We start from the raw sequence: 13,951 nt of genomic DNA, 5'->3' as shown, positions 1-13,951 counted from the left end.
TATATATATATATATATATATATATATATATAATAAGTGTGTGTACTCAATGGATGCTCTACAAAGATGGCTTTACAAAGTGCATATTTTGGATGATAAAATCGAGGCCGTTTTAGTCCCAAAATGATCTTTCTGTCTTTTCTGTCTTTACTTTGGGGGTCAGGATATTTTCATGACAGAAGAGCAGAAGAAATACTACAACGCTATGAAGAAGCTCGGCTCAAAGAAACCTCAAAAACCCATTCCAAGGCCAAAAGTAAGCATTTCTTTGAAAAACAGCTTACGTTCTTGTCATCATGTCATGCCAGAACTTTTCTTTTTTCTATGAAATGCAAAATGAGGCAGAATGTCTACGCTGTTCTTTTTCCATAAACCTAAAGTTTATGGTGATTTTTCTATATGTATAGGGCCCTATTTTAACGATCTAAGCACATGGTCTAAAGTACTCGGCGCAGGTGCACTCAGGGCGTGTCCGAATCCACTTTTGCTAGTTTAACGACGGGAAAACAGTCGGCGCGCCCGGGCACATGGTCTAAACGGGTTGTCCCTATTCTCTTAATGAGTAATGGGTGTTTTTTGGGCATAACGTGCAATAAACCAATCAGAGTCTCATCTCCCATTCCCTTTAAAAGGCAGTTGCGCTTGCGCCATGGCGGGTTCGCTATTTACATGGCGGAATGTAATTTTTCATGTTTAAAAATGTTTGTGTGCTACTGACCGTCCCTGTGTGTGTAATAAGCAAAGTGTATGCGTGTTGTGCACCCGCCTATAGGCGCATATTACAGGAAAATGAGAACTGCGTTGGGCTGAAACTAGCAAAAAACACATGCGCCGCGCCTTGCGCCGGGTGTATGATAGAGCCCATAGACTGCTGTTAAGATTTCCTAGTATAAGTCACCACAACTTTTGTTATATGGAATAGAGAAGTGCAAACATTCTGCTTCACAGACGGTATAAAACAAAAAGGGGTTGGAATGACTTGATGTTCATCTTTTCATGTATAAATTCTCATTTATTTCAGAACAAGATTCAAGGATTCATCTTTGACCTCGTAACCAACCAGGCCTTTGACATTTTCATTATGGTCCTTATCTGGCTCAATATGGTCACTATGATGGTGGAGACGGATGATCAATCCAAGGAAATGGCCAAAGTGCTGCAGTGGGTCAATGTTGGTTTCATTGTGCTCTTCACCAGCGAATGTGTGCTAAAGATGGCTGCGCTACGGCAGTACTTCTTCACCGTCGGCTGGAATGTATTCGACTTTATCGTGGTCATCCTGTCTATAGCTGGTAAGATTTGCTGTATGATGAGGAATTGACCCTTTACTAAGCAATTGTTTTATCACTCCCTCCATTTTTTTCGCAGTTGCATGATCAACTAATGCAATGCAAAATCAACAAAATATCTTATTTTCTTCAAACCAGCAAACACTTAACTGCAAAATAATCACAAAAAGTGCAGTACTACTTAGTTATTGACACATTAGTGTGATAAAGAAGCGTGAATGAATGATAAAATAAAGTGAGGTGTGTGCTTGATGTAAAAAAGAATTATGCGCAATAACCGGAAACACCCATGATCACACATGTTATCTGTTATGTTTTGTGAACATAAATAGTTGGGAGAAAATTCAGTACGTGTCAGTATATTAGATCTGTGCATTAGGGGCCAGATTTACTAAAAGCTTGCGCCAGCGCAAACCGTCTTTTGGCGTTAAAATAGTACTGTAAGGATTTACTAAAGACGCGCAGTGAAGAATTAGCACTGAAAAGGTGTGGACACAGTTATTTTTGCGCCTGACCTTACTGAATATGTATTTGTAGGAGTTTCCCTTTCAGACGCAAAATTTATGGGAGGAGAGTATTAAAATTAATCATGCAACGTGGTTTGCGCTCGTCAAATTACTGGTATTTGCGCCATTATTTAACGCTCAAAAAAGCATGTCTTAAACTTTTTTGCGCCTGTGTCGTAAGTATATCACCCGCACCTGATGAGCATCATCTCTGCTTATTTCCACACCCATCTGCACTGTTTTGGAATTGCGCTCTTGTGCTAATTTGCCCTGTTTAGTAAATCTGGTCCTAGATCTTAAAGTGACGGCAGCCTAATAAACCTGCTGCCGTCTATGCACTTACTCATATTCAATTTTGTTTAAAAGTTATGTTGTAGTTTGGTAAAACACAAAATAAACAAGCCTTCAGCATTTTTTTTTTTTGGACATACGACTACTGTCAAATTAATTTATATAGCGCTTGTCACAACACATTATTAAATCGTATTTTTAATGACAAAAATAACTTGAAAATATCTTGTTTAAAAGTGTGTCAGAATTGAGAAGGACACAAAAATAAACAAGCTTATTTAAAAAATTTGTTTAATTTTGTCACTTAATTATATTTTTAAAAATCGCTAATTTTCAGCAAAATTTTGGAAATTAACATCACAAAATCAGTCATTTTGCTTGCAAAAAATCACTATGTCCTCCTGAATAGACAGTGCTGTTTCAACATTCGTTTACCTCTTGTTGTTGCAGGCATGTTCCTGGCACAAGTCATTAAGAAGTACTTTTTCTCACCCACCTTGTTTCGCGTCATTCGCCTCGCCCGGATCGGCCGCGTGCTACGTCTTATCCGAGGCGCCAAGGGAATACGGACCCTTCTGTTTGCATTGATGATGTCACTTCCTGCCCTTTTCAACATCGGACTTCTTCTCTTCCTTGTCATGTTCATCTACGCCATCTTCGGCATGTCCAACTTCGCCTACGTCAAAAAATCGGGCGGCATCGATGACATGTTCAACTTCGAGACGTTTGGCAACAGCATGTTGTGTTTGTTTCAGATCACCACCTCGGCAGGCTGGGACGGCCTTCTGGCGCCCATGTTAAATACCAATGAATCTGAATGCAACCCGAATAAAACCTTCCCTGGCAGCCAGGTTAAAGGCGACTGCGGGAACCCTCCCATCGGGATTTTCTTCTTCGTCAGCTACATCATCATATGCTTCCTGATCGTGGTGAACATGTACATCGCCGTCATCCTGGAGAACTTCAGCGTGGCCACCGAGGAGAGCGGCGAGCCTTTGAGCGAAGACGACTTCGATAGGTTTTACGAGGTTTGGGAGAAGTTTGACCCAAAAGCCACGCAGTTCATGGATTACGACAAGTTGTCAGACTTCGCCAATTCTCTGGATCCGCCTCTGCGAATCCCCAAGCCCAACCGACAGCAGCTGATCTCCATGGATCTGCCGATGGTGAGCGGCGAACGCATCCACTGTCTGGATATCTTGTTCGCATTCACCAAACGGGTTCTTGGGGAAGGTGGCGAGATGGACATCCTTCACAGACAAATGGAAGACCGATTCATGGCCTCCAACCCCTCAAAGTCCTCTTATGAGCCCATCACCACAACCCTGCGCAGGAAGCATGAAGATATGTCTGCTGCAATCATCCAGAGAGCCTATAGGAACCACATGGTCCGACATAGTATGAAGAAGATCCGTAATGTGTACAGAGAGACCAGGCAGCAAAACGGGAAGGTCCCGAGTAAAGAGTCTGTTGACAATGAAAAGTGCGATGATGACAGCGCTTTGGAAAACTCTGATGCAACGCCCGCCACGTCCTCTCCGCTGTCGTATGATAGCCTGACGCAGAACGCCACAAACAAATACAAGAAGGACAAACATGAGAAGGAAGTGGAAGACAAAGGTAACGGCGTTTAGAGTAGCATTACAAACAATTGTTTACAACTTTTACTTCAAGTTATTTGTCAGGGTCAGGTGACCTTGTCTGTTTGATGTGGATGTCTATGCCATACTGCCTGAGCATACTTGAACTTTGTGCCTATTCTGGAGCTGTGATTGACATGAGTTAGGCAGTGAAGCTGCTACGCCTAACCTGTTTCACTCGCTGGCGAAAATGGCGATGGACCAAATGTTGTCGTTTTGTTTAAGTGTTGTAATCTGATGCGTTTTCTTTGTGTGTCGGAGATACATCCAGTGTGTTGCATTTAGAGTTGAAGTGTGTGATTCTTGTGCCACTAGTGGCACCAGACCTTAATGGCAAAATATACAAAAATAGAGAGTGTAATTAAAGCATATATAATATAGATTATATATTTAAGATCATAATTCAGCAAGAACGCTGTTAAATTGATCAAAAGAGACAGTGAAGAGATTTATAATGTATCATGTTTCAACAAAAATATGAAGCAGCACAACTGTTTTCTACATTAACAATAAGAAATTTTACTAAGAAATGGCGTCAAATCAGCATATTAGAATGATTTCTGAAGGATCATGTGGCACTGAAGACTGGAGTAATGATGCTGAAAATTCAGCTTTGCATCACGGGAATACATTACATTTTAAAATGTATTCAAATAGAAAACGGTTATTTTAAATTGTAATAATATTTCACAATGTTAATGGTTTTACTATGGTTTTACTATTAATGGTATATATAAATCACTGTGATATTTAAAATATCAGTTAATTTTACATTGCCAACAAAATAAAAACAAATCTACTGTACATATTTAATATATCACCTAGCCCTATTTGCTAGAAAACAGTAGTCCCGTCTGCCGTGAAAAACAGGCAATTGGTTGTCAGTGGTTGAAAATTTGGCTAGTTAACTTTACTAGTTAATCCCTGATGGTAGATGCTGTAACTACACCATTATGGGAGCAAAATAATATAGCACTAGTGAAGGATATGGGACTGTGTTCTTGTGATGTTATTATTGAGACGTCATGAGTTATTGCAATTGATCAGGAATGTTTGGTGCTTTTAAAGGTGCAGAAATGACACACTTCCTCTTTAAATGTCATTTTTTCAACAGTTTGTGTTTGTTGAGAGAATTTTGCGTTTCTCTTGTTTGTTTTTGTTTTTAAGTGAGCGTGATTTGTTGCGAGGTTGCGTTTTCCTATGTTACTTGAGACAGAGTTGATGTATTTTTTTCTTTTATTGACTGTTGCCGACCACTGTTGCAGTCGGTTGTCGATACACGTGTAATTATAGTTGCATGACAGCTCACCTGTAGTCATACAAGTTTCCCACTCAGTATTTCAGAATGGCTCAGTGCCTCTCAGGTCTCTCTTCAACACGCTAGAAAGCCATTCGCACACGTGCCTTCCCTACTCGAGAGCTTGCAGCAAACACTTTCCTTAAAACCTCAAGACTTCTGTCACATCCTGGACTGTGAAACCTGTCTGATTTCAGCCTTTTCTGTAGCTGCATCACTGATATTGCACTTGCATAATTCACCCAAAAATGTAAATTGTCTGAAAATTATGCTACACACCCTTATGCTATCCAAGATGTAGATTAATTTGTTTCTTCATCAGATTTGGAGAAATGTAGCATTCCATCACTTGCTCACCAATGGATCTGAATGGGTGCCGTCAGAATGAGAGTCCAAACAGCTGATAAAAACATCACAATAATCCACAAGTAATCCACACCACTCCAGTCCATCAGTTAACATCTAATGAAGAGAAAAACAGTTTGTAAGAAACAAACCCATCATTAAAGCTTGTTAACTTCAAGCTGTTGCTCCAGCTAAAGTACGAGTCCTACTGGAGTCATGTGGATTATTGTGATGTTTTTATCAGCTGTTTGGATTCTCATTCTGACGGCACCCATTCACTGCAGAGGATCCATTGGTGAGCAAATGATGGAATACTACATTTCTCCAAATCTGTTCTGATGAAGAAACAAACTCATCTTGAATGACTTGAGGGAGAGTACATTTTCAGCGAATTCTCATTTTTGGGTGAACTGTTCCTTTAATAAAGCGTTTAGAGATCCGTTCCCATCTTCTTCACTTCTGCATCGTAGCAGGATTCATAAATGGTTGTGAATTCATTTTTGTATATGAACTCTGATTTGGTCAGGTAGCTGCCTTAAGCCAAAACTGCATCTTTCAGCATTCGAATCTTTGCATTTTAAAAGATTTCTCTCAAAAATGCTTCTTCATATGTGTAAATATTTTGTAGGAATATGCAATCTGTTATATAATTTCTATAATGCATACATTATGGATTATAATCTATATAGGGAATGTGAAAGGTTTAAAGTAAAAGGTTATATGCATCATAAAAGCTAAAATACAAAATGATGCTGAAGTTATATGGGAAATATAATCCTTTTGATTATGTTGAAGCTAAAATGTTATAGTGAACTATGGGCGTTTTTATTTGTATTATGCATTAGGTTTTTATAAATAACACTGAGGAATATATAAATGCACCACTTTTGTTTGCTGCATATTACACCAATGATGATTCTAGTTCTATATATTTCTGTTATCAATGTTAGCCAACAGGTTGTTTGACATGTGTCTTTACGATGACTGAAGACTGATGGGAGTGATGTGTGTATTTGTTTACATTTTTATAGTTATGAATGTTATCATTACATTTCGTTTCATGTCAGAGACTCATATGCTCCACATAAACACAGTCGTAAGTGTAACTGCTCCATGTGAATGTGACATGTATTGAGAAAATGAATTCTAGGTATATTATGAATTTATATGAGACGAATATCAAAACAGAATAAGACATAAATCACTAGCTTTTATATGCATCATGCTTGTAGTCTGTGAGTTAAACTGCATGCGAGACATTGCTATGGATCAGTTCTTTAAGCTAAAAGAATAAACTCATCACATACCTCAAACCTGATACAACTCTGTGTATTCACTATTTTTTTTAGTTTCATGAATTTTGGTTTTAACTGTTAAAGCACATATGCATATTATTGAAAATTTTTCCCCTCCAAAGGTTTGGAATAATTATGTTTTTTATCCTGAAGACTGGAGTAATGGCTGCACAGGAATAGGTTACGTTTTAAAATATATTACAGTAGAAAAGAGTTGTTAAATTGTAATATTTCATATTACTGTATTTTTCATAAAAAAATTCCTTGGTGAGCATCAGAGACTTCTTTCAAAAACATTAAAAAAACATGTGAAATTCAAAAGTAATGATTGTGTTCAACCAGGTTTCCAAATCCTCATGCATTTCATAAAAACTCAAATGTATGGAAAACACTCGAAGCCTTTGGTTAAAAAAAAAAGGTAAAAAGGTAATTGCGACTTTTTGTGTCTCAGTTCAGACTTTTTTTCCACAATTCTGAATTTATATCTCCCAAATCTGACATTTTTTTCTTAGAATTGCAATTTTATATCTTCCAGTTCTGACTTTATATCTCGAAATTGAGAAAAAAAAGTCAGAAGTGTGAGAGACAAAAAGTAAAAAATTACTTAATTTCATTAAATTAAATAAAAAATGTATTTCCTTTTTTATTTTATCCCATTGAGAAAACAATCTTCCATAGAAAACAGTAAAAAAAAAAAAAAAGCTCTAAGCTCTAAGTGATGATTCCTCTAAATGTATTCACATTTTACAGCATCTATACGCCCTGATGTCTGTTCGTAAACACATAGTAATGTTTCTCCGGGAAAGAGATGTTTTATGGACAGAGCTCTGGTCTCATGTGACTGTCCGCTCTAACTAGGAGCACATTAGAGCTCCCGTAACTTCAGTCCTGACCATTTCAACGCCACCACAATCATCCACTTCCGCAAAACACCACAGTTTCTCTGCTAATGAGCTTTTATGTGAAAATGCTTCATTTTGTTGTCCTCAGAGGATTTGTGTGTGAGTGCACATGTGTCTGACCGCACATATCCTCATCTAATGCTTCTGATTTGCAGAGTAGCAAATGCCATATATTGTGTATATTCTTTGTTTTATTGTTTTACATATCACAAAAAAACACAATAATGCTAATTGTTATTATTATCATGTTTTTATCAGATCATATCAGATTAATAATAATAATAATAATTATTATTATTATTATTAATCTGATATGATCTGATAAAAACATGATAATAATAACAATTAGCATTATTGTGTTTTTTTGTGATATGTAAAACAATAAAACAAAGAATATACACAATATATGGCATTTGCTACTCTGCAAATCAGAAGCATTAGATGAGGATATGTGCGGTCAGACACATGTGCACTCACACACAAATCCTCTGAGGACAACAAAATGAAGCATTTTCACATAAAAGCTCATTAGCAGAGAAACTGTGGTGTTTTGCGGAAGTGGATGATTGTGGTGGCGTTGAAATGGTCAGGACTGAAGTTACGGGAGCTCTAATGTGCTCCTAGTTAGAGCGGACAGTCACATGAGACCAGAGCTCTGTCCATAAAACATCTCTTTCCCGGAGAAACATTACTAAAAAAAAAAAAAAAGAATGATAATAATAACAACAATTAGCATTATTGTCAGAATACAAACAGATATTGTTTGTATTATTATTATTATGTTATGACTACTACAAATGTCAATGTTTGGGACGTTTGGGTAAAAAATAAAAATTATATATTTTTCTTTATCATCACATTATTATTATTATTATTATTACAAATGTCAATGTAGCTAAAATAGAATGATATATTTTTCTTTGTCATCACAACATATTATTATTATTATTATTATTATTATTATGTAATTGCCAGTGCAGGTAAAAAATAAGAATTATACTTTTTCTTTATCTGCACATTATTATTATTATTATTATATAAATGTCAATGTTTTTTTTAATTGATATATTTCTTTGTCACCACAATATATATATATAGGGTTCAGCTAGAATATTTTAAACTCACGTGCGAAAGGGTTAAATAATATTGATTATCATATTATAATGCTTGACTGACTGATGTTAAGAGTGTACGTTCAGATATTTATATAACTGTGGCATTTTACAAACACACACACACATCATACATACCATACATACATATATATATATATGTGTGTGTGTGTGTGTGTGTGTGTGTGTATATATGTAATTTATGTATTATTATTATTAATTTTTTATTATTACAAAACTCTACCTACATTGACATTTATATATAATTTCCATAAGATCATAATTATATAAAAAATTTAATCAGTAATTCATTAAAATCTAGGATTCATTAGTAAACACAAACACTGAAGAGCACATTTGGCCACAAAATACATCCGAATAGATCATCAAGACAATCTGTCTCTTTACGGGCTTCAGAAACTGCTGGCTGGATCTATTAGGACTTGATTAATAATTCATCTGAGACTCAGATGAGCTTGTATGTGAAGATGACTCAATCTCCAGCCTAGCATACAGGGAAGAAGAAAAGAAAAAGAAAAATGATCTTACCATTTGCTAGTTATTCAATAAAACTCCCTCAGCGTTCTCGTTTTTCACCACACCACACCCTGTTATCGTGTCATTTGTGGTGTTTATTTCCGTTTTCCACTAATGCTCATTTTAGATAATGCAGAATAATTCAGTTAGCTTCACAGACTGCCTCTCCTTTGAGCCCATCAGTAAGACAATAAGTTAATAATTTAAGAAAAACACAATTAAACAAGTGACCAAAACCAAGACGTTTCCTCACGAGAGCCGCAGGCAGCACAGATGGTGTAGTGGGCCAGTCCAGGGGCGTAGATTACGCGGGGGACATGTCCCCCCCACTTTTGATGTCACGTAAATTCGTCCCCCGCACTTTTTCGGGCAAGTGTGTTCACATAGAGGTTTTCAAGAGCTGGTTTGGTGAACATAAGAGACTTCTTTATAAAACATTAAAAATGTTACTGTTCAAAAACTGTTGACTGGTAGATTATATAGATTACAGAAATGTTATATTGTAATGTGTGTGTGTATATATATATATATATATATATATATAACATTTCTGTCCCCCTCACTTCTGAAATGATGGCTACACCCCTGGGCCAGTCAGTATATTTGCAGAAGCTAATGGCCTCGTGATCGGACGACCCAGGAAGCTCTGCTCCAGACACTTATTCAAATGAAAAGTGATGCTGCAGTTTCTCCCGCGCTGTTGCTTAGTAACGTAACATCACAGACGTTCATGTAGCTACAGTGTTTGCAAGGCAGAACCGCCCTCGTGTTCCTTCAGTCAGTCTGGTTAGGGCTTGTTCTAAATATCTTATACTTAGATATTTATACTAAATATCTTATAATTATTCTTATATCGTATACTTTGGTTTGTCAATCATTAAAATTTTTGCTGCGTTATGATATTTTGGGGTTTATAAACATTTAATCTGCTTATTAAGAAAATATTTACAATTCTGAAGTTTGAAAATCTCCTGTTAACTTACATTTGAATGTTCAGTGTGGCCTCTCATTTGCATACTGAGTTGTGATTGGCCTTATTTCTTATGTCTATTTGCATAATAAATGATGATTGGTTTGGTCTTTGCATATTCAGAAGTGTGTATATATACAGGTGCATCTCAATAAATTAGAATGTCGAGTATATTATAGTATACTATAGGCTTGTAGTCTATATATTGTGAAACACTATTAATTTAAAATAAGTTTCTTATTTGAATATATTTTAAAATGTAATTTATTCCTGTGATGCAAAGCTGAGTTTTTAGCATCATTTCATCTTCAGAGTCATGAAATCATTATAATATGCTGATTTGCTTATTATTATCATTGTTTCTAATACATTTTATTTTTTACTTTAATGAATAGAAAGTTTAAAAGAACAGCATTTATTTGAAACATAAATGTCTTTACTGTCACTTTTGATTAATTTAATGTGTCCTTGCTGAATTGTATTAATTTCCTACAAAAAAAAAGAGAGAGAGAAAAAAAAGAACTTCCTAATCCCAGTCTATTGAATATTGGTGAAATCTGTATGCAGTATGTGTGCTATGCATAGTATGGAAACATTATGTATGATGCAATACCTAGATGAACCGGACGTAATATCACAATTTAAAATTTGTTTTTATGTTAAAATCAAATTTTTACAAGATGATAAGTGTTTGAAATACACATGCATTGTGATGAGGTCATGTGACAATAATGTAGCATGAGTCTTTTTGAAACATTCCTTATTAAATTCCAAATATACCCAGTTTTGATTCTTGTGTGCAACCAACTGAAAGCAGTACTGAGTAATGACATTTACAGTACTAAGTGTCAAAGCATCATAACCTAAACTGACCTAAAATTATTAACTGCAAGTCTACTCGACACATGTACTGTAACATTTTATGATACATTCAGACAGACAAACACAAGTACAGCAAGATCACAGTTGCAAAGTTACTTTCAAAAAGCAATTTAGTGCTTCATGACTGATGCTTGTCAGATCCCAGTTTTCAAAATTGTATTGCTCATATTCGATGATGCATTTAAATATTGATCCATTTAAATATCCATTTACTGATTGTCACTTATATTTGATTAAAAGGCCTATGCAACCTTTTGAGATTCAATTATTGACAGTGCCCTTACAGTGTGTCCTGGAGGTCACCAGATGGATCGATGAGGATAACTACAGCAAAACCACAATGCAGTAAGACACATCCAGCAAATGGAGCCAAGAGGAGCCTCTAAACAGCAGACTTACGATAAGGTTTGAGAATGTTCTTTAAGGAGCTGTTGTAAATGTGTAAGAGCACTCACTGTGCTATTGATCCGAGCCTGGGCTGTCTGAGTAATTGTGTATATTGGCCTAAACGTGTTAAAGCGCTTTTGACACTGAGGTCATAAAAGCGCAACATCTTCACCAGCAGCAAACCTTCTCGTTGTTTCAATCCACATATTTTTATGTGAATTTTGGGGCATTGCATTGAAACATCAAATGGAAAAGTCATGATGTGCATTAATTGTTAAAGGAATAGTTCACCCAAAAATGAACATTTGCAGAAAATGTTTTTACCTTCAGGCCATCGAAAAACTATATGAATTTGTTTCTTCATGTGAACAGGTTTGGAGAAATGTAGCATTACATCACTTGCTCACCAATGGATCCTCTGCAGTGAATGGGTGCCGTCAGAATGAGAGTCCAAACAGCTGATAAAAACATCACAATAATCCACAAGTAATCCACATCACTCCAGTCCATCAATGAACATCTTGTGCAGCAAAAAGCTGCATGCTTGTAACAAACAAATCCATCAAGACATGTTTAACTTGTATTTAAATGTTACTACGTCCTACTTGTTTCAGAATGTTCAGAGAACATTCAAAAGTAACATTTCAATTATTTTAACATTTAACATTTGCAATAACCCAGAAAATAGACATCTCTAAACTGTTTTCAAAAAAACTGACATTTTGAAAAAATGACATTTTCATAATGTGAACGTTCAAAAAATGTTCTTATAAAAATATGTTTGTGTTTGCCTCAACAGGACATATGATTGGATAACTGGACAAACAATGACTAACTAATTATCTTGAGCCATCTCACCTGATTGCGTTCCCAATCTCTGTCTTTATTATTAACCACATTATTTTCCAACGCGAAAGTAATCTATTTTCTTTGAATGAGCGAGACTTCCCATTCATTAGTTTCGGTAGGTAAATAAATACGAATAGTTAAGTACAGTAGAGTGTTTTTATGATTATGATAGTGACTTACAATAATATGATGAAAAATGCTAGTTTGCAATATCAAGCAACATTATATGGGCTGTTTTTGTGCATGAGAAATAACTGGAAGCGAAACTGGAAGTCTGGCACATCCGTGCAGTTGTCGACAAGTCCGCGGTTTTCCACGGCATTGGGCCTAAACCGTTGCTGTGGGTTGTTTTTCATGCCCGCGGGTTGAAGTGACCCAAATAACGTGACATTAAGCCCCTGGAATACGAATTTTACCAGGAAAAAAAAAAACATACCCCCTAGTGGGCTAGTTTTTGATTAGTTTTGAGTAGCAATTGAGCTTGTTTTTTTGTGAAAATCTGGCAACCCTGCACCGTGCCCGTTCTTACCTGAAAAATAAGGTTTTTAAATAGTGTTGTCAAATGATTAATCACGATTAATCGCTTCCAAATAAAAGTTAAACGTTTTTGTTTGCATAATATATGTATGTGTACTATGTATATTTATTATGTGTATATAAATACACGCACATGCATGTATATATTTAAGATAATGTTATGTTTATATATTTAATATATTTATAATATACATTATATGAATATAAATTTAAGCATGTAAATACATGTAAATATTTGACTGTATGTGTGTGTATTTATATATACATAATAAATATACACAGTACACATACATATTATGTAAACAAAAACTTTTTTTTTTGATGCGATTAATCGTTTGACAGCACTTTATCATTTTTTAAATGTTATCCTCTTGGCGTAAACAGGCTGTTAAGCGCTCCGTTATAGAGAATTCCCGGTTCCTTTTATGTGCACAGAATCATCAAGTAGTTTCTCGATTATGGAAAATACAAACCTTCTCAAAGTCATTCAGAACTGATGTACATATGACGAGTATCACTATCAGACCGTCATGTGCGGACAGCAGTCTGATCATTGTGCGTTTGTTGCCTGCTGCTGCTGATAATCATTATCTGTCAGTGTGTATATGGAACTGTTATCGGACAGGCCCCGTGTGTTTAGACTGGGACCAGGGCTGAGGACACCGGCGTCCAGGACAAACCCAGGGCTGATTTACATGATCAATGAGCTCAGACTGTGTTGTGTAACCCCAAGTCTCTCATTAAGGCTGATGAGGATGAGAGCACATTTCACATGCTGTGTGTACAATGTGAGCGTACAAGCATACTGAATGGCCTCTGATAGGGAGTTTATGAAATACCAAAAACTATAATTAACCTGACAAACCGGTATGTATCGATATATTTTGTACCAGACATAAATCTGTATTGTGCCTATAGGCTATTTAAAGGGGTCATAGGATGCTACATGCACTTTTACAAGTTGTTTGAACTGAAATGCGTGTTGGCAGTGTGTGTACACAACCACCCTATAATGATAAAAATCCACCCAGTGTTTTTTTTTAATCTGGTTAAATGTTTTCCCCTTTCTCAAATCGAGCCGATCTCAGATGCCTGTCTGTGTGACATCACAA

At 36.0% G+C, this 13,951-nt stretch overlaps 1 protein-coding gene across 1 annotated transcript in view; it reads left to right on the top strand.

Moving 5' to 3' along the window:
• Positions 1 to 3,761, top strand: part of LOC107674776 (sodium channel protein type 1 subunit alpha-like) — a 49,204-nt gene extending 45,443 nt beyond the window's left edge. The window contains exons 24-26 of the mRNA XM_016468878.1: positions 152 to 256; positions 1,022 to 1,292; positions 2,537 to 3,761. Coding sequence (XP_016324364.1) covers positions 152 to 256; positions 1,022 to 1,292; positions 2,537 to 3,720 — 1,560 coding nt within the window. The 3' untranslated portion in view covers positions 3,721 to 3,761. The remainder of the gene's footprint in view (positions 1 to 151; positions 257 to 1,021; positions 1,293 to 2,536) is intronic.
• Positions 3,762 to 13,951: the final 10,190 nt, after the last annotated feature.

This window comes from Sinocyclocheilus anshuiensis, unplaced genomic scaffold (genome assembly GCF_001515605.1).
Source record: "Sinocyclocheilus anshuiensis isolate Anshui unplaced genomic scaffold, SAMN03320099.WGS_v1.1 scaffold680, whole genome shotgun sequence".
In the NCBI taxonomy this organism is placed as follows: Eukaryota; Metazoa; Chordata; class Actinopteri; order Cypriniformes; family Cyprinidae; genus Sinocyclocheilus; species Sinocyclocheilus anshuiensis.
Note: the sequence above shows the minus strand (reverse complement) of the source record. Positions and strands in the feature narration are given on the sequence as shown.